Raw genomic sequence first — 25,085 nt, forward strand, 5'->3', positions numbered from 1 at the left:
TCATATAAGATGACCAGAATTCCCTCTTGGTCTCAAGCGGGCACTATAAATTGATGAGCAAGTTTTCTCATTTCATTCTCTTCACTTTTTTCATCACAACAGTCATAGCAATGTCTCAAAGAACCATACAAAGAATCGTGCCCGCAATCGAACAAGCTGAGGGCGTCGGAGCCAGAGTCCGCAGATCCATTGGCAACATGAGCATGAGAAACTTCACCCCTTTCTTGATGTTTGATCATTTCTCTTCCAGTGGTAAAGGCGGGTTTCCGGAACACCCTCATTTGGGTCAGGAAACCATCACCTTGATGTTGAAAGGGGCATTCGCTCATGAGGATTTCACCGGATCCAGGGGTGTCTTGAGAGAAAACGATCTCCAGTTTATGACCGCAGGAAGAGGAACAGTCCACTCAGAAATGCCTGTGATTCACCCAGACGGATCTGCCAATGTCGGTTTGCAGCTTTGGGTTGACTTGCCTGAAAACCTCAAGGAGGTGGAGCCAAGGTATAGAGATTTGAAGGAATGGGAAGTGCCTGAAGTGACTGATCAGAATGGCAAGGTCACAGTCAGAGTGATTTCAGGAGAGTCCTTAGGAGTGAAGCTGGAAAAGGATTTAGCCTACACCCCAGTGCAATATTACCACTACAAGATGAAGCCCGGTTCGCTGTTCACACAGAAAGTGCCAAAGGATTTTAATTTCTTCTTGTACCTTTTGCTGGGCGATAAGCTCAAGCTTAACGATGGATCGGTGGTAAAGCAATACGACAATGCCTTTTTCAACGCCGACGGCGACACCATTCTGGGCGAATACCCTGAAAGCAGCAAGAAGGATGCAGAGTTTGTGCTTGTCGGTGGTCAAGTGTTGGACCAGCCAGTCGTGCAGCACGGGCCGTTTGTGGCTACAAGCAGAGAACGTATTGTCCAGGCATTCTCTGATTACCAGTACGCTAGAAATGGATTTGAGAGAATGAGGACGTGGAAGTCGCTCATATCTGGTGGCGTGAACGAAGATATGATTAACAACGAATTGGGTGGTAGCTTGGAAGCCCGTGCTGCCGAAAAGAGAAAGTATTTGAGTCAGAAGGATGAGCTTTAAGCGCGTTTTTGCACGATCTCCATTTTGTTATAGCGAGTATAGTGATTAGCATATAGAAAACGACATTTCAGTTTCACCTCAAGATCCTTTGTAGATACTAAGAAACACAACAATAGGGATGCGTGTTTGATCAATATCACGTGACTGATCACATGATTAATCTCCACTTAATTTTTCTTCATCATGATATTAACACGATCACCCTGACAAGACCAATTCTAGTTTCCCAGGCGCAATAGTTTTGGCTACATGATTGTCATTTTCTCTTTACCCTGAACTAGCTGACATTCTACTGAGCTCCTATTGAGTAGGAGGTGGATCCTGCACATTACCTATCTACCAACCACAACGCGCTTCGTACTAGATGGCACATTTAAATCACACAGTCTCCCAGGCCAATAATGACCATGGATATCACTCCTGAGCAAGTAAGATACATAGCAGACCAGCTAGAAACTCATACCGTCACGTTCCACACGATAGCGCGTGACCTCAACCTTCATGTTCTGCAAGCCAAACGCATTCTCCATGCCTACTACTCATCGAGCAAAGAAAGGCTCAGCGCGTTGTACCTCGTCAGCGGCATCAAAGGGGCCAAGACGATTTTGAAAGTTCTAGATAACCTGAACGAAACGACTCTCAATGAGAACTTTGACCTGGTTCTGTCCATCCACGTATATAGCATTTCACAGAACAAGTACAATTTTAGTCTCAGTGATATAGCTCTTGAGGAGCTCAGGCGGCCAGTCGATTTTGGCAACCTCGGAAAATATTATGACTTTGGCATGATCCGTGGGCGGGAATTGAAGGAGGCACAAATGAAGCATTCTGAGCCAGCGAGACCTGAGGCCGCTAAAGCACGGAAACAGGAGCCTAAGAAAGAGGTTGATAAAGCAAAGACAGAAGCTAAACCCAAGCTACAATACACATCGAGAAAGGAAAAACCACAACCGTCGTTACTTTCGAATTACGTTTCGAGGAAAGATGAAAAGAAGCAGAAGGAGAAGCAAGGTGTTGGTGAAAAACGCTCATTGCCCGATCAAGGAAGTGGCTACCAGTACAAGTCGAGGAAGTTGGAGAAACTACAACCGAAGGAGCGGGTTATTGTTTCAGAGTACAATGGGGATAACGATCATGATGAGGAAGAGCCGGTGCCAGAGCGCAAATCCGCGCAGGCAAAGTCCAACAACGACCTCAATTCTTTATTTTTGGACGATCTCAGTGACTTTTCTGACCGTGAGGAGCTGAAACAGGAGGTGGCGGAAAACGATGAACCCATCATGGTAGAAGAGCTGGAAGAGCCCCTGGAAGAAAAGGAGGCCACTCAACCCAAAGCCACCGTGGCACCCCTGCTCCCACAAGACTCCTCGTTGCGGTCTCTAGCGTCAAAGTCGCCCACGCCACAAACGGGCGAGGGCGCGGAGAAAATAGACACAAGAGCTTCCGAAGAACCAGTAACTACAGTCGACGAGGATGGGTACATTGTAACGAAAAAGAAAACAGAACCGAAGAAAGAGCCTTCCAAGCCATCGAGGAAACCGATCAGCAGCATCAGCAAACTGACCAATTCCTCGAAGAAAAAATCAGATGGTGCAAAGAAGCAAGCTTCTCTTATGAGCTTCTTCGATCGACGATAATCTGGGTTGGGCTCAAATCAACTAAGCCTTAAGAGGTGGGTTAATGCTATTGTGTCGGAACGTCTGTTCTGGCTTCGCCAGCTTATGCCCTACGGACTCAAGAAAAATGTCAAACTAGACTTATGTAAACAAATGAATTCATCAGCGAGTTCTTGTTTCTGGGCGACATTCCGGGACTCGTAAACTTCCGAGTTTCAGTGTGTAAAGTTGTGGACCTATGGTTTTCTTCACCATTCGACGGTATTGCCAGGGGCTCAAAATCAGTAAATATAAGATGTCCACAGGCCAAATCCAATCTTTAACCATTAAAGGAAGTGCGAGACCCGTTAAGTGCCCAATCCAGAGGTGAATATTCCTCCTTAAGAGTGTATCGCATTCTGGCCATAATGGAATCGGCCGCTGCCGTTCTGCACATTGAACGTTGTGCTGCAAACTCTTTTCCTAATTAGGAAATGACATTTGCAACCACTGAAACATCTTATAACTAGTTACAGTAATATTGGTGCCTAGCGACATAACGCTATGTATTGAAACGCAGAATCCAGCTTTTATATATTTAGAGCTGTGCTGGCCCCGGTGTGCCCTACCTTCACAATTTCTGCTTATTTCTCGCAGGTCCAATTGCTAAAAGTTTCACATAAGGAAGAGCCAATTGTTTGTTGAGAACTTTCAATCTTTCACCGCATACACTCGTTTCACCTATCTATAAAGAAGTCATGAAACTTACTCAATCTGCCGTGCTTGCCGCTTTGGCTGCATCGACTGTCGTGAAGGCAGCTCCTGCTCCAATCAACGAGGGCTCCACTGACCTCACTGTCCAAGACAACGTTGTTGCCAAAAGAGAGAGCTTGGAGCGTGCCTTGGCACAATTGACCGAGTTGGAGCAGATGAAGACCAAGAGACAGGACTTGGATAACGAGTTGAGCGAAAGAGAGTACAAGATTGTCACCGAGGTGTTGAGCGCCATCAACGACACCAACTTAGCTCCAACCGTGTTGAAGTTTTTCGTCACCCAGCCCACCTTGAGACAAATAGCCATTGATGTGATTGCGTGGGTTCTTAGAAACGCCAAGATCAACTTGACCACCTTGTTGAAGGCGTTGGTGGACTCTGGTTTGCTTAACAGAGTTCTTACCGACGCTCTCAGCGACTGTCAGGTGTATGTGTCTGTGATTGGTATTGCCGAGGACGTTGTCAAGGCTCTTCTCAACAAAATCTTCAGCAAGCGTGAGCTTCTCGGCCTCGATGAGAGAGACATTCTCACTGACGAGCAGACCATTGAGCTTTTGAAGAAGGATGGCTTGATGCAGCCAAGCATGCTTGAGGACAAGAGAGCGCTCGACATTGACGTCAACAACATTGTCAACAATTTGTTGGAGAGTTTGGCCAACTCTGGTTTGGCCTCGTCTGTGGTGATTGCCGTTCTCACCGACAAGGCCTTCATCAACTTTGGTGCTGACTTGATTAGGGAGCTCATCAACGGCCCACCTCTCGCTATCGGACTTGGTGACATTGTCACGGGCATCACCCAGTCTGGTATTCTTCCAGACTTGCTCAAGCTCCTCCTCAACACGGACACCTTGGCTACTGTGGGTCAGAATGTGCTCAAGGCGATTTCTGGCCAGTGTGACGGCGGCTCGATCGGGGGCGGCAACCGTACCACCACCCACATTGCGTCGACCTCCAGCCTTGCTACAACCACTCCAATCACCACGGCGCCTCTGGCCACCACCCCTTTGGCTGCATCTGACGTTGGTACCGTTTACACCACGATTAACAAGGCGTCCACGACTCAAAGCGTTGCAGGCCAGTCATTCGACCCTTGTGCCACTGCCTACGAAAAGAGAGAGTTCAAGAAGCTTCGGTTGAACTACTAAAACGTGAGCGCCAGCCGTTCCGGGTGATCACACTGTGATGTCTCTTTGATTCTTCGTTTCTCATTTCTATGCTTTCTTCGATACCTGTATTTTAATTCTACGACCAGTTTGACTTCTCCATCATATGTAAGCCGAAGGGAAAGTGGTCCCAAGCAAGCTTTTGTCTACTCGTCTATGTGAGGCATGTCTGCTTATCTGGAGAAGGAGATCCAACAGACTGTTAGATATAGGTAGTTTTTTTTGAAACTGTTGCGTTGTTTCCCGAGCCGGTCTCCCAGCCCCTCTCTTCCTCTACATTCCACTCAATTTCACCTACATGTCAAAATTGCGCTTTCACCATGTGTAAACAGCTACTTCATGACTAAATTTCAGAGTATCCTACAAACCGTGTTATGCAAAGGGTGTTCTGCAAAACAGGCTCTTCAGATTTGGGTAGCTCCCTCGTTTCATCTTCAAACACCCAGGTCCTCTTTTGCACCGCAATGCACAAAATCCCCAGATATCGTTTTTACCCCCAGAAATCCATCGCATTGTTTACAAGGGTGTTTCTCCTCAAAGCCATCTGGGGTCAAGTTGCCCGAGCCACGTAAAACTTGTTCGCTTGAGAAAGTTTCTGGGGGCTTATCCCAAGGGGAAGTGTTTCACTGGTCTGTTATGTAAACAATGTCCCCACTGCTGGCCCTCATGTGTTTCCGGAATGGGGCCAGCAAAGTGGCTGCGAAAATATCGCTGCGAGATTTTCCCTGTCAGATTCTTTCCTAATGGGGATCGAGTGCTGCAGAGAACACAGAGAACAGTATTTGCTGGACCCACCCACAACTTCACCAAAGCTGGCCGAATGGACCAGAAAATAACAAGTTGTTCAACAGAATTTAATCTCACTAGCGCCAATGACATTGTCCCGTTTTGTTCTTTCCCGACTTGCTTGAATTCCGTTGCCCCTACCTTGCTGTGTGCATGCAAGTAATAGGCCCGATTAGGAAAGAAGATAAACAGTGGGATATAGTTACCCAAACAAAGTGAATGAGCCAGATGGTGAGAACAAAGAGATCCAAAATCTTCAGTGACTTATGGAACAGCAGGGCTGCCGTTGAGATAATTCGAACCACTTTTTTCTCCATTCTGTTTTTCCCATTTCCAAGGCCTCCTAGCCGTCCTTTCTTTACTACCCAGCCGTCCCAGGGACATTTCTGAAACTTCAGATCCATTCGTTACACAAACCCAAGTTCAACGTACTGTTGACCAATACACTCGTTTTTTGAAGGCTTATTCGCTCCTACTTTTCGTCAGCAGGCTGGCATGAGAAATGGGCAAAAGAGATAAGACACTATCGCTTCTGAGCCTATTCAGCAGCCCAGATAAACCCAAAACCGGTGTGGCACAGGTGGCCAGGGGAACGTCGTACGTGCAAGTGAGGCCTCCTCGAGCAATGAGACTGGTCAATCCATTCACAGCTTCGATGAACTCCCTTGTATCGTCCCATGCTGAGGTCAGTGTGGATGAATTCGCCGATACAGATTCTTCTGGCCATTCCAGGGAAGAAATCGTGGAGGCAGAGACAATTTACTCAATCATCTCAGGATACGAGGAAAACGACCAAAGAGAGTCGAATGCCGTTTTCATGGAAGATTTCAGCGGCCACAGCCATGACCAGTCTGGCTCTGGAGGACCTTCCGGCAGCAGTTCAGGTAACACTGGCTCTGCAGAGGCTGTCCGGCCAAAGTCGGAAGACATTCTTGAGAAAAATACTACTTTTGATTCTACAAGAGACTCAGGCTCGTACCACCCCTCGGTGTCGAGCAACGAGCTTCTAGGAAACCTCCGTAGTGTGGAAATTGGCAGCGGTAGCAACGCAGACTCCAGCAAGGCCAGAAGCAGCGGGTCTAGTAACTCGCGTGCTGGCTCAAGATCTAGCTTTATGTCTCGAGGAAGTTTTGGTGTGAAATCTCGTGATTCAAGAGGAATCACTAACCTCACTGCTGGTGTCGACTCGTCGTCGGGTTTGCCTGTTACTTTGTACACTGTTCAAGACGCTGAACACAAGCCCAACCGCTGGTCGCTATTTGGAGGTAATAAGGCGCCCAAAAGAGATGTACCTCCTGTGCCTGGAGAAAAAGACTCGAGTTCCAATGGTTCTGACAGAGCCGCTTCATCGCCTCAAAAATTGGAGCGTGTTCACTATGGCTCATTTTCGGGTATCTCTGGCGACCATCCTCACTACAGTGTGGCCACTGTTTCTACGAGAGTGCTAGGGTCAAAAGGCGACGAAAGCAGCCACCATTCTGTTTTCGGCGACGAGAACCGCCACGAAAACAGCTCAGGATTTTATTCGGCGCCTGTGCTGCCTCAATCCTCCAAGACAAGAGACTCTGAGGAGAGAAGAAATCTCCACAACCACATGTATGAAGATTCAGATGATCTGATACACAACGCCGATTTGGAAAAAGGTAATCCCTTTGTTCAAATTGACGAGGCCAAAATCGCCCAGCCGTGGTCTAAATGGCTCTTTCTTATGGTTATGGGTTTGGTTGCAGTTCCCATATACTTTATGCTAGCCTTTGGTTTTTTCGATAACGGCGGTCACCGCAAACACTTCTCCCGTGGGTCCTCTGGGCCTCCTGCCAACAGTCGCTATTTTGCGTGCTACACATATCTACAAAAGCTTCTAAGTTTTGTCCTTGGTCTAGTGTGGATGGCTCTTGTTTATGCTGCCATAGCAATAGCGTTTGGGCTCCGAGCAAGGTTTCATTGACACTGCCATTAATACTCGATCCCCTTTGATACCCTTTAATACCCTTTGATACCCTTTGATACCCTTTGATACCTTTTGATATCCCTTTTTTAATTAAGTACTTGGTCTGGACGTCGTCTCAGACAGTACCCTTACGAGATCATGAACAATATTCAAATTTTGTACCACTACGAGGAATTTGTATGTATATACAAGCATAATTGTAAAGTTTCAGATATAATCAACAAAAAATCGCTCCATGAACAGTAGTACAAAAGTAGTGATATTCCCGAGAGTAAAGTTTCTTGTATGTTGGATATTTCTTCATGTGCTTCCATAGGGTAGCCCTCGATCAACTTCATCAACAATGACGCAAGTATTCATATGGAATCCGAGCTAAGTCTTCTCCCAATCAATCTATAAACTCAAATCGCTAGACCAAACAAAAATCCTATTAAGCTCTAGCCAAATCACGTCAATGTGAGACATGAGTTACCAGCTTGCAGCATTTGAACCCAAGTGCGCAACTCGAGGAACGTTTTTAGAGACACAAAATCGGCAAGAGCAATTACAAGAAAAAAAAATGGAAAGACAAAAAACGGAAAGACAACGGAAATAATGCTGTGAGCTTTTTGTTGCCTTTGAACAATCAGCTCAGAGAAAGAGCATTTTCCCCGGCTTATATTATGATGCGAGTTGAATATCTCGATGAAAGACTTCTCTTAATGAAGCAAGAACAGAGTCATCTTGCAAATTTCTGTATAAGTGAGACATGGTGTGCCTACTCGCTTCGAAATGGCAATAAAATTACCAAAACAATCATTTTGAGTAATATAGGTCAGTTATTAATCTGCCGTCCAGACCTTCCTCGGTTAGTCGGGATGGATCACTCGACATACCAGTTATCCTGCATATACTCCTAGCATTCAAAATCACGATACCTCTAACCTTTGGCCTGCAGCGGCAAAGCACTTGGAAATTCCCGAGTATGATAGGCAATACCACCTCTTATTATGCGTCAGATGGTAGTACAGAAATGCAATGATGTAACCAGCGCAAGGAATCATGCAATTCGGCGCCCGCTAAGTATCCACGTGACGAGTCGCGTGACCTTTTGTGTCCCCAAGGCTCAGTTGAAACCCCCACGCCAGCAACGACTTCCTCAACTACTACATCACCTTACTCAATCTGGTGCTCATCTGATCCACCTGCTGCAGCTCATCTATTCTCTATCAGCATCATTTTACATCCGTAAGGGTTCTTTTCCCGACATTCCCCGAAACACTTTATTTCCCCCTCCACAAACCCAACTCCACATAATCACTGATGGGAAACGTTCCTACCAAAGAAGCCAGATCCCGTTCCTCGTCTGTGGGCGGCGGATCCCCAAGCAATACGCTCACAAGATCATCCAGAAGACACACCACGCTGTCGATTCTTGAGAATGCTGGCTTTTTGATGTACCCGAGCGGGACAAGCTCCAGCAGCAGCCATGGGAAGCTGCTGAGGCTGGCAGAGGAAAAACTCAAGCAGAAAGAGGCACACATGATGAATCTCATTATAAGGTACGAGGAAAACGTGGACGGAGGATTTTTGGCCCCGCACGGCATCTACAAGCTGAATTTGGACTTCAACACCGAGATAGTTCGTAGTCTAATAGTGGAAAGGCGAATAGCACCTTTTTTCACCCCACTTCAGGACTTCGATGAAGATTGGACAGACGAAGAGGTGGCAACAATTGCGTCGCAGCTGCCGCTTCATGCGATCGACGAGGCGTACTCGGATGACGAAGAACCCGACGACGCAGACAACCATAAAATCCACCTTCTGGCAAACTACTTCAGAAGACAGGAGCAAAAGAAGAAGGTGAAGGAACTCACAGTAAGCATGAAAGAGCTTCAGAAACAGCACGAAATGGAGTACATGGCAGCCAAGCAGTCGCAAAAGCAGGACCCAAACGTTCCTTCCAAGGAGCTCCTATTGAAGCTCTACCGTCATTCGGCAGAGTGCCCTATTTGCTTTCTCTACTTCCCTCCATACTTAAACGTGAGCAGATGCTGCGGGCAGCCGATCTGCAGCGAATGTTTCGTGCAAATCAGGCGTCTTGATCCGCATCCACCTCACGACGACGTGAGCAACGAAAACAGCGCAGAGATCCCCCACACCCTCATTTCCGAGTACGCCAACTGCCCCTTCTGTGCCATGCCCAACTTTGGTGTCACGTACGATCCTCCAAAGGATTTAAGCGTGGGCATCGGTGGGATAACTTCTCCAGCGTACTACAAGGGGCCCCTTGCAGCCACCGAAGAAGCAGTGGTGCTGTCATCAGATGAGGTATCCGCAGCATCGCCGCAGTCTCCAGGCACGCCGGTGCTGCGGACGGTGAGTCCCACCAAAGCAAAAGCAAGAAAAAGAAGATCGTCGGTGCCCGCAGATGACGCTGGAGTCATCACCACCGATTACATACGTCCTGATTGGGAGCAGAAGTTGGCTAGCGCAAAGAGCAAATTGGCTCGCAGAGCAGCTACTGCAAGCGCCATCCACGCCCTGAACCTTATTGTCGACGACGAGGGGTCCAGCAGGGGCCAAAGCAGCAGCGACAGTCAAAACTTACGGTACTTGCAGTCGATAGAAGACCGCATGATTGAAGAGGCGATGAAGCTTTCGTTGGCAGAAGAAAAGGCACGCAGGAAGAAGCAGGAACGGGAAAAGTAGGCAGAGGAGGAGGAGTAGCAGGAGGCGAGTCAAAGACACCCAGGAGGGATCAAAAAGGTTTATATATAAATAGGGCATGCACGTTATGACACGAGCAGGGCACTCTTGCCCTGTGCATCGAGATCTCGATGTTTGAATCTTTTTCTCTACGTGGGCTGGGTCTCAGTTGGACCCACAGTGGTTAAACGGTTTTTCCTGATCTAGAAATTTTTGCCGCGGCAGGCGCACAAAGAGCGTTGACGGTTGACGAGGAGCGGAAAAGGGTTTAAGGCAAAAAGGAGACAGATCTGAAAAAGAGAAAACAAAATAATTGAAAGAAAAGAAAAAAAAAAAAGACATGGTTGCATCACCACCTAAAGCAAATTTCCACTGGGGACATTCAATTTTGTCTCTTTCGGCTTACTGCCTGAATCAATGCTGGCGACCTGACGCAACTGGCCTTCAAGCCTCTGTCTGGTCTACCTGGCGTCTACTGCCGACCTGCACACTGCCCCCGGTGTTGTTTTGTCCTCGAGCCAGCCTTTGTTTGTGCCGCGAGCGCGTAAGCTGGGGCCCTTTCCGAGCTCCTGGCGGCTCGCCCTCGCCCCAGTGCTTCACTTGCTTCCAGCATAGCAGAGCGCCTAAACCAGATTTAGCAATTCGCAAAAGCCAAAAACCTAAAGAAAACGTCCAAAAGTCAACGAAGCGTCTCAATTGGCTGGTTCCAATTAACAAATTGCCGTATGACTTCACCGTCTTCTTTGTGATACAAATCACCTGCTGCCGTCAATTGTCGCATTCTTGTCCCAAGCCGCAAGGCGCCCTCGCCCGCCGCCAGTAGGCTAAGCGAGCTCTCCCTCATATCCAGGGCACCTGTGTTTTCTCGAGCAAAGCCGCAGATAAATGCCTCCTGTACTTTTTACCTGCTTTAGTCAACGGTGATGATCGTCGACGATCAACTACTTTTTTTTTTCTTCTTGAATAGCCGAGGGAGAACAGAGTGAAAGTAGCAAAGCACGGGCGAACTTTTTGCTGGAACTCGACTCTCTCGCTGTACACGACGCAAGCCTCTCCATTGGAATACTTGGTCTGGCATTCTTTTCGGCCATGATACATTTGGACGGGTCCAATGGCCTCGATTTCGCTTCACATGACGTTGAGAGGCTACCGATTCGAAGAGTTCTACACAAGTCTGGAACCCTCAAGGAACTGGTGATTCACTTGAACGAGCTCCAAGACTCCTCAAATGAGAGCGCTCTTCTACGAGTCAAGCATGTGGCTGTCGACTTGACGAGAGATATCGTGGGTACGCGTCCTGGCACAGTGCCGGGTCTGAGAATTGTGGCCAAGCTAGCGCATGAAACACCATTGAAACTGTCGCTCTCGACAATTCTACCGTCCGAGAAGCTTTTTGTTTTTCCCGTATCGGCGTGCTGGATCCAGAGCCCCCACGACCCTTGCACCAACTGCTTGAAACTTCTCAATAATGATTTCGACGCGTACAAATCTCACACGAGCTTTCCCTGCCTACGAGACTTGACCTATGGGTTTACCCTTGACGGTGGGTTGCAGGATTACATAAGGGTGCCTCGTCCGCATCTGTCGTTGATCAAGATCCCTCCGCTGGTTTCTGTTCACGACTGCTGCTTTTTGTTGGACATTGCCCTTCCGTTCTACTCGTTCTGCAAGGACAATCTTCTACGAATGCTTCAGCAGGATCCACAGGCGCGTGTGCTCGTGATCCTAAACGACTCTGCACGCGAGGCAAATGACTGTCTCTTGGTGATTAATCACTTAGACCTCGAACACCTTTTCGTCACATTTGTCGATATGGACAAGTTGCGCAAGAACCCCTCGCTTGTCTCTGGAGTATACGCGAACGAGTTTCACCACGTGCTTGTATTTGCTCCTGGTTCGGACGCCGTTGAGGCAGCGCTCGCAGTCAGTGTTCACACGAAACTAGCCTCCACGAAGCTGCGCTATAGTATAGCCCTTTTTGGCGCCAATGCCGATTTGAAGCTCGACGCTTCAAAGATCCCCGAAGATAAAACTGTATATCGTGTGAAACTCTCATACAAGGATAAGTTCCTAATGGAAGAGTTGATAGACACGTTGGCAGGTTTCAATGCTTCCACTAGCACGAAGAAGCCATTGCGGTCAATGAGTATGGGCACTTTGAGCTCTTCAGACTCGATCCCGAGTTCAGAACTAATTTCAACGTCAGAAAATGAAGAGGTTACAAAGAAAAAGCTACGATTTAAGAAGGAAACCGAGGTGGTTGCACCGCCAAAGCTGTCCAGAACGCACATTTCATGGCTCTACTGTGATGATGACTACAAGCTCTGCACTGGAGAGGACGGCGGATGCTTGCCTTCGAGATGCCAGTCTACGTCAGATATCAATCGGCTGTTGAGACGCAAAGTGCAGACAAGACGTGTCTTCTACACCCATCGGCCTTCGTGTCACGTCAAAAAGAATGTATTTATTTTTGCTAGCGACCAATAATCTCCTGGTGGTCGGTATGCTGTTTACGGATGATTTATGAACACCCATTTTGCTTACTCTGTAGTCTAAGATGCCTCCTGCTCGTTTCTCTCCTTGTTTCGTTTTCTAATCGTCTTCGCCCAAGCCTTGACGTCCTTATCATATAGGCCTTGAGCAACGCCTTTCAAGAAGCCGCCTTGGGCATCAAGAAGCTCGTGTGGAGATTTTCTTTTGGTGTCGTCCTTGACCAAGCACGACTCAACGAAATCACACAAGTCCTTATCGTACGGTCTACCGGTCACCTTGTTGATCTTGTTTGATAAGCATGGAGGATTCTCATTGACAATGCGTTGGAGTAAATCCAATATTCCTTCGGGTCCTGCCGGCTTGGAACTATCGTCGTCGTTGGTATCGTCACTGTCGACCCATATACTCTTGCCTGTGGCCAATTCATACAACATGAGACCCATCGACCAAATGTCGGACTTGACGCCGTATTTATGGCCCTGAATACGTTCTGGAGACATATAAGTGGATGTTCCTACAAACGTATCAGCCATGAGAATAGAGTTTGTGAGCTCTCGGGAAACACCAAAGTCACATAGTTTGAATTCGCCCTTGTGTGTCATGAGAACATTGGAGGGCTTGATATCCCGGTGAATGATCTTGTGTTTATCGTAGAGGTACGTAAGACCTGCAAGGATCAGAAACAGCACTTTCTTGAGGGCCGGAGTTGGGAACTGGCGGTCGTCACAGAGCGCTAGAATACGATCTAGTGCTCCACAATTGCAGTATTCCATGCAAAGCACAATGGAGTTGTTGGGACGTAGAAAGGCACCGAAGAAGTCAATGATATATGGGGACCTGACCTCATGCATAATCCTCAATTCTCGGATGATCTGAGTCTGGACGTCCTGTTTGCTCTCGATGTGAATCACTTTCCTGGCCATAGTTTTCTGCAGAGGAATATGTAGCACCTTCAGCACTACGCCGGAGTTGCCCAGCCCCAACTCTTTCAAATGCACAAAGTTCTCGTCCTTAAGGTTGTAACCTGAGGATCCGTACGTGGTTGCAACTGGGGAATCCAGCCCCAAGATGGGTAGTGCCTGATCTCTAGGAGAGGGCGTGTAAACCGATTTCGTTGGCGATATCGAGCTGACGACCGTTTGTCGTTTGCGTGTGGTCGGGTCCAGCTGCTGCTGCTGCTGCTGCTGCTGCTGCTGCACCAGTGCCAGTGCCAGCGCCAGTGCCAGTGCCAGTGCCAGCGCCAGGGCCAGCGCTGGAGGCGTCTGCAGAATCTCGAGCGTCTTGAGCGAGTCTATTAGCCGAGACTGGGCAGGCTGGTTTGCCTTTTCAAGATTCATCAACGGCGCTGGCCGAGGTCTCTTTTTCTGCTGCAGAAGCTTCAAGTTCTGGAAACGGGCCAATTCAGCTGGTGAAATGTCGTGTGTCGAGGTGGTAGGTGACGTGGTTGACGAGACCGAGACCAGGCCCTCAGATCCACGGCCATTGGCGCCGTGCGACTCTTTTTTGGGCATCGGCACCGGCGGAAGGTCCTTATCTCTGTTGGACGAGAGAGACGTCTGAGACGAGTTATTCAGCTGCATACAATGCCAGGACGATATGATGTACTTTGGAAGATGAGGGAAAAAAATCAAGGAATGTTCAAGGTTCAACTTTGGCGTTTGCTGGTCAACGAATTGTAGAAGGAGCGACGGAAAGTGTGTGAAATGGGGGCCTGGCGGGTTTGGCCGGGCAGAAAGTGGTAGTAGAAAATGAGAAAGCGGATGTGGTATTGAGGTTGATGGTGGAGTGCAGAGAGGACAGGGTTGGAGGTGGGTGCAAAATGGACAAGAAAGCGTGGGATAGCGAAGGGATTTTGTAGAATTGGGTTGGATTAAGGTTTTGTTTGGGTATTCAATTTGATATTTTTGATGTTGCTCTTAGATATTTGAGGGTTTGTGTGGAATGTGGTGGGCAGGTAGAAGCGAGCAATACATGTCGAATCGGGCAGCAGAGAAGTGATTAGAAGGTAGTCTACATGGTGGTGAAGAATTTTTTTTTTTTTTTTCTGTTGCTGGCTTACTTAAGAGCAATGATGAAGACACAAGCATAGCACTATGTTCTTCAATTTGTAGGTTTTGTTTGACGTTGGTCAAGTTGTATATTTTTCATTTTACTGCTGCTACTCCAAAACCTAAGATTTCATAAGCTCTGGCAGGAAACCACCCTTGGATCGCCTTTGTTTGAGAGGCACTTGTTCCAAATGGAGAACTACATCAATACTTCACAAAGAAAACAATGTCTCGGTATGTGAGGCCGAGGGCTTGGAGATACGTCTAGGTGTTTCAGATCAAAATGGGTCTACAATAGGAAATTGGGGTTTTGTTTGGCGAATGTGGTTTCTCAAAATGGCTGGATCTGGATCTTTTTGAGCATTGTCTTTGAAGGCTACTTTGTCATGTTGATATCGTTGGTAATTGCAGCATAATTGGGTTGATCTAAGCAAATTCTGCAACCTTATTGGATAGATTTGATCGGGGGAAGATTTTGCACCCAAGGGTACAATTAAGTAGCCAAAGTGCACTTCACCTTCAGAATAACGTGGTTGGATGCTCTATGCAATTACTACATCGTGTAATTAGTATTGGCTTCTAGAAGTGTAGAAGCAGCTTCTATTGTACTGAGCGCCTGGGACGCTGCTCTCACCTGGAACGCTCTGTATTAAATGTCCTGTCAGTGCAACTGGTGCACCACTGATTATTACTACAAGTCTGCTCATGGCTACTGGAGACGGCCACGAGCGCTGAACAGAGGCATTTGCTGCTGGCTCTGTTGGTCCAGGGCCTGCGGCATGGCCATGGGATGCTGCAACGGCTGGACCACCGGCTGATACTGGCCAAAGAAATCCTGGCTCATTTGGCCCATTTGGCTCATCTGTCCCATTGGGCCCATTGGGTACTGGGCCATTTGTCCTGGGATTTGGTTTTGCATCTGGTTTATTTGGCCGCCAGACATGTTCTGTATGTGATTGGGCATCATCATGGCTGCCTGGCCTGGAACAAAGTTCATGGCAGGCACCTGCTGCTGTGGATCTGACATCATGCCTGCGCCATTGAGATCGCTCGACAGCTCGGAAGGCGACGACAGCGACCGTTTCTTCTTCTTTTGTCGACAAGCAGTGCACACTTTATGTTTCCCTTGGAGCGCTGGGTCCAACGCCTTGGCACACCGGTTGCAATTGCCCATGCGCTCAAGGTTTGTACGTCTAATCTTGTCATTCTCTCGACACCGCTGACACACCTTGAACTGGCCCGGCGACGCCAGGGCGGCCAAAGATGGGTCTAGCGGAGCGCCTAGCGGGCCTGAGCAGTGGACACACTTACCCTGAGCAGCACGATTGGCTTTTCGAACTCGTAGGCTCTGGCGACACTGCGGACAAAGCACAAAGTTACGTTCTTCCTCAGAAATCACCCCACCGCACCTTCTGCAAGCCCCCTGCTTGTCTTTAGTCTTCTTCTGCCACCGCCTTGATCTCTGTCGCTGCAATTCTCTACAGTGATGGCACAACTTGAAGATTTTCGGCTCGGCCCCGACGTCTTTCCCTTTTGCCGGCTTGACAAAGCTCTGCACGAAATCCTTCTTGCACCGCAGGCACTTGGTGGTGATGGCGCTTCTCTCTGTCTCTGCGTCGTCCTTGGCGGCGTTTTTCTGTTGCACGTGTGGAGGAGGTATAAGCGATACGAGGCCGTGGCTCTCTTTTTTTAAAGAATTGGAACCACTGTGTTGATGAGGCAGCAGCTGCGTCTCCTGCTGCTGCTGATGCTGTTGCTGCTGCTGATGCTGCTGATGCTGTTGCTGACCATTATACAGATCCAAAGTAGACTCTGTGGCTGGAGCACTGCTGGAGTCTGCTCCAGTGGCTCCTCGATTCAGGCCATAGAAACTGCCCGCCTTGTTTCGTTGCATGTCTCGCACAGACGATAAGGCGTCCTGGGAAACAAGCCTCAGGTCCTCCAGACTCAGCCCGGGAAGCGGGCTCGTATGGTACGGCTGATACTGGCCCGGGTAGTTGTTCATGTTGGCAGGAGCGGGCTCGGAGAACTGGGCCACTCTTATCAGGCCAGCTGTGTAGAGGGCGTGGGAGGGAACGGAAGGAACGGAGGAAATGGAAGGATAGAACGGCTGTGGGTGCTGATACGGAGGCTGGACGAGATGATTTTGGAGGCCTGGATGGTGATGATTTTGGAGTTGATGGTGATTTTGGTGATGATTTGGGTGATGATTTTGAAGGTGTTGGTGATTTTGTTGATTTTGTGGATGTTGGTGCTGCTGCTGTTGAGGATTCGGGCTCTGCTGCTGCTGCTGCTGATGTTGTTGTTGTTGTTGTTGTTGTTGTTGTTGGCTCTGGCTCTGCTCGTAGTATTTCAGTGAAATGTCGAGCGGGTACTCAGTGGCAGATGTTGAGGAGGAGTGCACGGTGTTAGAGGAATTGGTAGTGTTTGTGGAAGAGCCTGGGTTGAACGGCGATACGCCTGGTTTGTCTAAAGGTTCCCCAAAATGATCCATGGAAAACGGCTCAAATAGGTTAGAGTTGTGGATTGGAGAAGAATTGCAGTGAGTGGACCGGAGGGGGGTGGAATTGTGGAATTGGCGGTAGATGGAGGATATGGAATTGAGCTGAGGGAAGGATGGTGAATGTGACTGGGGCTAGAAAGGTGCTTGAATTCGCCTCGCGGACGCAATGAGGGCTCTTATAAGCTTGTGACCCCCAGATCTTGCAAAGAAGAAAAAGGACAGAAAAAAAAAAAAAAATAAAACAAAAATAAAAGAAACCTAACCAGAGCATCCTATCCGCCGGCCCTGCGATATCTGTAAGCTTTTTTTTTTTTTTCGTCTGTGAGCTGTACGTCTGTATGTATGCTGCGCTGCAAGAGTGCAGCACCATAAGAACGACCCTCGGAATTGGGGGATGGGAGCTGAGCTGGGCCACACAACTTGGGGGAGACTGGGGGGGACTTCCGGGGGGGAAAAAGGAGACAAACCGACCTCGCTCGTGTGCAGGATATCAGCTAATTCACCACCTACCACTTCCGTGGAGCCCATACCTTTGATTTGTTCAAAATATGGCCAGACAGTCCAGACAGCCCTCCCCTGATACCATGAAGCCGACTGGTTCAATTGCTCGTCCCAGATCATCTAGCTGACCCCGCTTCTCGTTGGTTGTCCACTGCTGTTGGCACCCAGCGAAGGTCTTGCCGCTCTTTCACCGACTTGTATGCATGCCTGCGTGTTCGTGCGTAGGTGGAGGTGTTCTCGCATATCCACAAGGGCTCCTGTGCCGGCACACACTAGTCAACTCTCTAGCACACCAAAAAAACCATAGACCCTTTAGTAGCATGTAATTTAGGCTGTAGCCAGGCATTGTTAAGAATGACATATAGGGATAGAACCATGTTGCTGTTGTTTGTTTTTTCTTTGATTTCGACGATGTAACGTTGCATTTCCTCAAGCTCTCCCTTCCTATAAGCGGATGCTGGGCCCTTCGGATTTGCAACCGGTCTTGTCAATGAGAGTTGTTTGACTCACAAGAAAGGTTTGTTTGCTTTTTCATCTCTTCTTTACTTGGGGTCTCGAGACCATTCTCAGCCAGCATGTCGCTTCCAAATCCTTGATTTCACTCGCCTCAATCGATTTGTCGCCTATACTGGCTGCGAACGAGCTATGTCTCAGGACATCTGAATGCGTTGAAACATCAGATCTCGACACAAGGTAGCTTGAGCCATAAAGCTCTCCTCGAAAAGTCAATCAAAGCAAACGAGTTCACAGAACTTTGTCAACTATCAGGGCATTTCCATAATTCTCCACGCCCCCTTCCTCCTTCATCATGAGTCTTCACCATGGGTCTTCATCCTTTTTTGACATTCCCTTCTCACCAGCTTGGTCTACCTCAGTGTGTCCCAGTTCACCTACTTACGCCATCTCTATATACTCGCCGTTGCATGTCTTCAAACCACTTGGTCCATCACTCTGGGGTCCAGTCAGCTGAGCCCGCTGAGTCTTGAGCCCCTAGAACCGCTTCACAACCAGTGCTTCTTGCCGTAGATCTGCACCACTTCTCCCAAGCGATACATCCCAAGGGCCACTAGACCAATGCCCACGCCTCGAACACCTCGTTGAAACCACACAGGGTGTTTTTTCAAGTCCACCACGCCGTTTTTGCCCTTGAAGGGAAGCAGCAGCAAAAAGTAGCCTCCGCCGCCGAGACACACTGCCAGCTGGACGGCCGTGCAGGGAAGGCATTCCTCGTCGCTGAGGGGTCTGGAGGGAGGCGGATTGAGAACGTTTAGGATGTTGGACATGGAGATTTTGTGGGGAGGAAGTGAGCGATGAGGGATGTCAGATCGAAGATTGGCCCTGGTGATGGGGTCCTGGGGCAGGCCCGGGTCGCGTTGTGTGCAGGTCGGGCGTAGAACGACAATGGCCCATGAAAGACGTATTTCATCATGAAACTGAGCAAGATGAGGAATTCGAACACGTAGCTATGATATCCGGGTTTATGTCTGGCTATACGTGTATAAATGGAGCTTATTGATGCAAATTCTGTGGTGCCATGATGTTGTTAGCGAGAAAGCGCAATGGCTGCAAAACGCTAACGAGTCCCCCAAGCCCGACGTCCCCAACGCCCCCAACGCCAGCGGTAGTCGTAGAATAAAAACTGCCTCCAAAAGGTACCCTTACGTATCCAAATCTCGAACATCATTTGGGGGAAAGCCGCCCCTCCACGCTTTCCTGCTTCACCACAACCCTGAGGCGCCCTCTTTACGACCCTCTCAATGGCCTTCTAGAAAAACGCCTCCCTCTCCCTCGAGTTCCACTCTGACACCTTCGATGGCTCTCGGTTGCAACCACAAAAACGACACCCTCCTCCCTCTGTGCGGCCGCCCATTGCCGCAGGGTCTGATGGCCAGGGCTGCGATGCTGCAGAGGTGGGAACGCGCCCCAGGCTAAAACCCCGGTAGCGTGCTCTCAACCCACCACTTCCCCATGCACCAGAATCTATTTCTTTGCCACAAGCACATTGCCACAAACACATTGCCCTCTACACCAAGTGTGGGTGATTTTTTGCCCATGTGTGACCCAAGGCCCCAGACTTGTCCATCACGCTGTTGCCAGGCAAAGCCCCAGGGGGGCCCCAGCAGTGTCGGCGGCCCCGGCGGCAGAATCTGATTGTGGGTTTTTTTTTCGCTGCCGGCGCCTTTGTACCGTTCTTTGTGTAGCCACGTCCTCGCAGCCCCCTCGCCCACAGAGGCCTTTGTGTGGCAGCAGACCCTCGCAGACGCTGCTGCTGGGGACAGCCAAAGAGGCAGACCCTGGGCCATTTGCAGCGGCAGACCCACGGAATCCGCCAGTCACACCCGCCCGCAAATGTAACATGGCCTCCATCTACCAGCACGTATCTTCATCTCCTAGTAATCTAAATCTCATCTACATCTCATCTACATCTCATCTTAATCTCATTTACATCCCATCTACATTTCTATTACCTGAACACCCCGACATCTCATTCGCAAGTGACCCCTCTGGCTGCAACAACTAAACTTGAGGAGGCCTCCTGTCCTGTCTCGTTTCTTGTTCGCCTTGGCTCGCTCGCGCCCTGGGAATTCTGCCAAAGAACACTCAGCCACGACGCCAGACGGGCAAACTGCCTCTTCTCCTCTCTACTCTCTCTCACAGCTGCTGCTGCTGCTGCTGTTGCTGCTTGGTGATGCTGCTTGGTGATGCTCACACTTTCCCACATTATCTCTGCCTCGTCGCTTGGCTACGCTGACGTGGTTGCTGCCTGGTGTTGCGAACCGTAACCACGCTGCACCGAATGCAACCACATTGTGTGCCAAAGGCATTGTCGCCCCCAAGGTGCCTTGCAACAATGGTGCTCACTTGCTCGTGGTTATCGGCTTCTTGCTGTGAGTGAACCGGTCACGCCTGGCAACGGAGATGTTCTATTCTTCTTTTTTTTTTTTTTTATTTTCTTTTTTTTTTTTCTTTTCCTCTCTTTACTTGCGATTTTGGTATTTGCGATTTGGTACTCCTTCTGTTTCTGCTCCCTGTGGCTCCTCTGTAATCTCTCAACAGGACGCCCGGGGCTCCAAAGCTGGTTTGGGGCGCTGCTTCGCTCAAACGGATTGCGGGCGGTTGGAGACCCTCCAGGGTGCCGCTTGCCAGAAAAACTCTCTACTTTTGTTCTTCTTTTTGCTGATGCCAATACTTCCAATTTGTTTCTCTCTGACCTCATGCGCTGGGCGTAAGCGAACATCTATGTTCTATTTTTTACGCAAGATTGTCGCCGCTGATCTCCCCTCTTGATCACTCACCCAGCAAAAGACCCTGCTTTCGCTTACGGTTATGAGACACCTCCGGCTTGCACACTCGTGGTTTCGCTGCTTTGCTTCTTCTCATTCGCCTCTGGCCACCAGCTACCCTCGGTGCCGTTTACGAACATGCACCGTACTGTCGTGGTTATTATGCCATGCTGTCCGGCTACTTTGGTGGCCGCTGCCCCTCGGTTTTCGCCTCGAGAATGCTTGTGAAGCAGCCTTCGCAAGTTTAATCTTTCAGATCTTGAGTGGGCTACGTTGCAAATTTAAATTGGTACGAGGGAGATATTGTTTGGCGTCTTTTTTTTTCTCCTTCTTTTCTTTTGCTTTGTTGAATATTTTTATGAATTTATTCTTCTTCTTCTTCATTTTTTTTATGCTTAAAATATCGATGAAGGACTATATTCCGCTCAATCTATCTCTTGCCATTGGTTGTTTGTGTCTCCTTTCCACTGGCTATCTTTAACGAAGTTGCAATGCAACGAGTTCCTCCCACGAAACGAAACAAGTGCTACTTTAACCGGCTCCCAAGCATGATGCACGATTGCTAATCGTTGCACTTCTGGCTGGCGTTGGTATACATGTTGTTATTTGTCGGGTTGTGCCTCACAAGCCATTTCCGTTTACCGAGTTTGTGACATATCGTTGTGACACGAGGGTTCACATTCGTCGACTCCGTTTTCTTTGGTGGATCACATGTGTCATAGATTTAGTTGTTTGAAGAGAGTGACCTACAAGCGAAGTTTGCGTTTATCTCTGGATTACCCATCAATAAACCTATGAAAACAATAGAACGCTTTCAATCACTATTGCAGCTAAGCGCCTAAATACTTAACCGCTCAAAGCTACTAATCTTCCCCTCATCAACATGCTTCACAAATATTTCACCTTCACCAGCCCTCTTTTCAGGAACAGAAACTCCCCTCCCAGACAAGAGGCAAGCTAGCCTTGTTCACTTGCAGAGACGAGAGGGTTGTGATCACAAGCTCCTTCGGATACGCTCAGCAAGTGTGAATGTGAGCTTTGCGAGAATCATAACCAGTCCCTGCCTCTTTGGCTTTGCTGGATGCAACATGTCTATTGCGGAAACTTTGCCTTGAGTTATGAGAATGCAGAGTTTTGAGCGCTTACGACTCAGCGTGAGCAATGAACCCTAAGTGTCCCATTTGGAAGCATCGTTTCCAAAGCAAAACAAAAGCGGGCCGTTCTTCGTTTTATGGAATGATGGTCCAAGATTGTGCATCACAAAAACGTGTAAGTGGCGCCTAAAGTATCACCAGAGTAAAAAAAAATATTCATAAGAAAAGAGATTTAAACAAAAAAAAAGAATAAAAAAAAACTTAAAGTGGTCAACAATAGCTTCAATACCCTCTTAGCAAATTCCACAGCAACTAATGTTATCTGGTCATTGAAGCAAGAACCTCACAGATCCCTCTGCTGAAGTCATACAGAAGTAAGGGTGGAGGCTTCTTGAGGGGTCCATTCTCTGCAGCATATGCTATGAGTTATTCTTAGTCAGCTGTCGGCCACAAATACAATCGCCAAGGTTTTGAAACATCATGACCACCAATTTTCTGATTTTTAGTCACCGGATTCTGTGAGCATTGTTGCCGATTTGCCTAGAGCATTGAGTGGTGATCACAATGTGAGCTAAGAAAACTCTGCATTATCTCAAAAAATTACTCCCATTCTATTTCAGGGTGAGAATCTTAGCCTTTTGGTAAGCTGAAAAGTTATCTTTGTTCACCTTTTCGGCTGTACCTGTATTATTCCCTTGTTATCACGTAATTTTTATCACAAACGCAGTAGGTCAGGATACTTCGAGCCCATTGTAAAGTTGACTTTTTCAGCATGCCTCTTGGGGCTCTTTGTGGGATATTTTATTTTAACAACGCACCAGGGGGATTTAACTCTACTGTATTCAAAGCTCTTCAATTCTTCATTCAGGGACACAATGCCAGAAAATTTAACCTCAGCATGATAGATGATTGGAACACTCTAGTGAGATGTATTTAGTAATGAAGCTACTTGATATCGTCGAAATGCCATTGGAGTGAACGAAAACGTACTCGTAATGAATGTGGACAACATTAATACTTCGGGATTCCAATCGTGCTAACTCTCCTGACATTCAATTCAAAAATCGGTTTACTTCCCAAAGCATTAATGCTTACATCCTGAGTAACGGTTTTTGTTTTATGCCAGAACATCTTCAAAAATCTTGATCGTAAGCCAAATGTAGCAGAGTGACACCAGACATAACCTCAAATCTTACGCTTCAAGAAAAAAAAAGCAACATCGGAAAGGTGGTCAGACTCAAAATAATTGATATTCGATCCTGAGTTGGATTCGATATCAAATATGTGACCAATTAGCTGCCTGCTGAATCGGTGGTAAGTGGTCTTACCCTCAATTAAATATATTATTGAAATTCCAAATTGTAAACTTCAATCTGACCACGCCATCATTGATGCCCTTCTAATCTTACTCTAACCTCTATTCTTCTCTATTTCACACTCCTCTCATTGCCGGTGGTGGTCTCATTTTTCGCAACCATTCCATTTCCAAACCATGCTTGCACCCGTGCCCCGCACACCACACAATCGAATTTCTGATTTCCCAATTTACTTACAACTCAATGTTCGCCAATGCATTGAAGCGGCTGTATTTGCCAGCAGTTCGAAAGGAGCTCTTCAAGCCTGTTTCTCGAACCTCAACTTTGATTTCACCACTCCGCATCAATCAGTCCAGAAATGTCTACAATCAGTACCAGCACTTCCAGAACATGCACAGAGGCCAGACCTCTAGGTTCAAAAAGTTCCTCTACGTTGGAATGGCTCTTGTTGCTATCAACACCTTTGTGTACTATTACTACTGGCCCAAGCATACGTTTCCCAAGCTGGTGGCAAAAATTCTCAGAAAAGGTCTCTGGGCTGAGTCCAATAAGGGAGACGCTGATTGGCAACTAGCATTGAAATACTATATTGAGGCGCTTCAGGAGTGTGACCGTTTGCAAATGGACCCTTTGTGTGATGAGTACACTGGCATTCAGATCAAGATTGCCGAAATGTACGAGCGGTTAGGCATGAACAAGGAGGCAGGATATGTGTTCCATGAAATGAGCACTCTCTACTTATCTGTGCTTCGAGCACCACCTAAATCGAAAATGGGAATGCGTATTCAAAACAGAAGTCATCGAGGTCACCTCATACAGCGGGCCTTGCGTATAGCGTTGAAGACTGCGTCACTCAATCAAGACGAGCCTCACTTAATAAAGGCAATCTTGCTCACGCATCTAATGGTAGCACAAGACGAGGTCAAGAAGAAGATGGGAGGCCCTGAATTGGAAGCAATTGCAAAGAAAGAAGGGTTCGAGGCATTCCATAAAGACCAGCCTATCTTGGAGAGTAACCCTGATGCGTTTGAGCCTTTTGCTAACGAGTACTTTGGCGCATACGATCTTTTATCGGTCGTGTGTCTTCAACTCCAGGATATTGACACTGCGCTCTGGGCCAGAGTGAAGATGACAAATGAGATGATGAGCGCTCGAGCTAGCCCTGATAAGTTGTTGCTCTCGCAATGCAATGTAGCTTCCTTGCTATACATGTGGATGGAGAAGAAAGAAGCAGAGTTGATGCAGCTCAACAAGAGTTTATCGGAGAAAATCAATGTGCCTTACGAGAAGATCAAGGCTCTTGAGCTGGGGGACTCCGAGTTGACGAAGAAGGAAAGAGACGACATCGAGCAGAAGATAAAAAGCACTTGGTCAAGCACAGAGTACTCAATCTACAAGGAACATCACAAGGTTTTGAACGATATTGTGAAGAAAGTCTTGAGCACGTTCGAGTCGGTGATTCAAGGATGGAAGGCGTTACCTGCAGAATTGAAGGACTCTAGCTTGGACCAGACTGCGGCTATTGCCACCTATGGCATTGGTGTTGTTAACCTCCACATTAAGAAATACGACGATGCTGAGCGGTACCTTCGAGAGGCCCGTGTGCGGTCCAAGAAGTGCGGCTACGAGGTGTTGATCAACGAGATTGAACGTGAAATGACTAAATTGAAGAAAGAGAGAGTAGGTGGTGTCGAAGGTCTAGATGTTGAGGGCGTGAGTCTGAAATCTCTTGAAAACCCAACAGAAGGAGCATAAATACATAGACAAAAAAAAACAAATGAATAGTCGACGAACC

The 25,085-nt window shown here is 48.0% G+C and overlaps 10 protein-coding genes across 10 annotated transcripts; 7 read left to right on the forward strand and 3 right to left on the reverse strand. All coding sequences in view use genetic code 12, as the record gives it.

The window, feature by feature from the left end:
* Window positions 1-110: 110 nt before the first annotated feature.
* CJI96_0005092 (pirin family protein) lies at window positions 111-1,094 on the forward strand (the record flags this gene model as incomplete). The annotated part of the gene is made up of 1 exon (XM_029034113.2): window positions 111-1,094. One exon carries the CDS (start codon window positions 111-113, stop codon window positions 1,092-1,094), a length of 984 nt encoding a protein of 327 aa, XP_028891676.2.
* Window positions 1,095-1,495: 401 nt separating this feature from the next.
* On the forward strand, window positions 1,496-2,731 carry POL32 (DNA polymerase delta subunit POL32; the record flags this gene model as incomplete). Its single annotated transcript, XM_029034114.2, has 1 exon — window positions 1,496-2,731. One exon carries the CDS (start codon window positions 1,496-1,498, stop codon window positions 2,729-2,731), a length of 1,236 nt encoding a protein of 411 aa, XP_028891677.2.
* A 716-nt stretch (window positions 2,732-3,447) lies between these two features.
* Window positions 3,448-4,608, forward strand: CJI96_0005094 (uncharacterized protein; the record flags this gene model as incomplete). The annotated part of the gene is made up of 1 exon (XM_029034115.2): window positions 3,448-4,608. One exon carries the CDS (start codon window positions 3,448-3,450, stop codon window positions 4,606-4,608), a length of 1,161 nt encoding a protein of 386 aa, XP_028891678.1.
* Window positions 4,609-5,914: 1,306 nt separating this feature from the next.
* CJI96_0005095 (uncharacterized protein) lies at window positions 5,915-7,360 on the forward strand (the record flags this gene model as incomplete). Its single annotated transcript, XM_029034116.2, has 1 exon — window positions 5,915-7,360. The coding sequence occupies one exon, from the start codon at window positions 5,915-5,917 to the stop codon at window positions 7,358-7,360; it is 1,446 nt and encodes a 481-aa protein (XP_028891679.2).
* Window positions 7,361-8,665: 1,305 nt separating this feature from the next.
* Window positions 8,666-10,054, forward strand: SIP5 (Sip5p; the record flags this gene model as incomplete). The annotated part of the gene is made up of 1 exon (XM_029034117.1): window positions 8,666-10,054. One exon carries the CDS (start codon window positions 8,666-8,668, stop codon window positions 10,052-10,054), a length of 1,389 nt encoding a protein of 462 aa, XP_028891680.1.
* Window positions 10,055-11,140: 1,086 nt separating this feature from the next.
* CJI96_0005097 (uncharacterized protein) lies at window positions 11,141-12,538 on the forward strand (the record flags this gene model as incomplete). Its single annotated transcript, XM_029034118.1, has 1 exon — window positions 11,141-12,538. One exon carries the CDS (start codon window positions 11,141-11,143, stop codon window positions 12,536-12,538), a length of 1,398 nt encoding a protein of 465 aa, XP_028891681.1.
* Window positions 12,539-12,603: 65 nt separating this feature from the next.
* Window positions 12,604-14,124, reverse strand: HST7 (mitogen-activated protein kinase kinase; the record flags this gene model as incomplete). Its single annotated transcript, XM_029034119.2, has 1 exon — window positions 12,604-14,124. The coding sequence occupies one exon, from the start codon at window positions 14,122-14,124 to the stop codon at window positions 12,604-12,606; it is 1,521 nt and encodes a 506-aa protein (XP_028891682.2).
* Window positions 14,125-15,301: 1,177 nt separating this feature from the next.
* On the reverse strand, window positions 15,302-17,086 carry WOR3 (Wor3p; the record flags this gene model as incomplete). The annotated part of the gene is made up of 1 exon (XM_029034120.2): window positions 15,302-17,086. One exon carries the CDS (start codon window positions 17,084-17,086, stop codon window positions 15,302-15,304), a length of 1,785 nt encoding a protein of 594 aa, XP_028891683.2.
* Window positions 17,087-18,597: 1,511 nt separating this feature from the next.
* On the reverse strand, window positions 18,598-18,879 carry CJI96_0005100 (uncharacterized protein; the record flags this gene model as incomplete). Its single annotated transcript, XM_029034121.1, has 1 exon — window positions 18,598-18,879. One exon carries the CDS (start codon window positions 18,877-18,879, stop codon window positions 18,598-18,600), a length of 282 nt encoding a protein of 93 aa, XP_028891684.1.
* A 4,654-nt stretch (window positions 18,880-23,533) lies between these two features.
* CJI96_0005101 (uncharacterized protein) lies at window positions 23,534-25,045 on the forward strand (the record flags this gene model as incomplete). Its single annotated transcript, XM_029034122.2, has 1 exon — window positions 23,534-25,045. One exon carries the CDS (start codon window positions 23,534-23,536, stop codon window positions 25,043-25,045), a length of 1,512 nt encoding a protein of 503 aa, XP_028891685.1.
* Window positions 25,046-25,085: the final 40 nt, after the last annotated feature.

This window comes from Candidozyma auris, chromosome 6 (genome assembly GCF_003013715.1).
Source record: "Candidozyma auris chromosome 6, complete sequence".
Classification (NCBI taxonomy): Eukaryota; Fungi; Ascomycota; class Pichiomycetes; order Serinales; family Metschnikowiaceae; genus Candidozyma; species Candidozyma auris.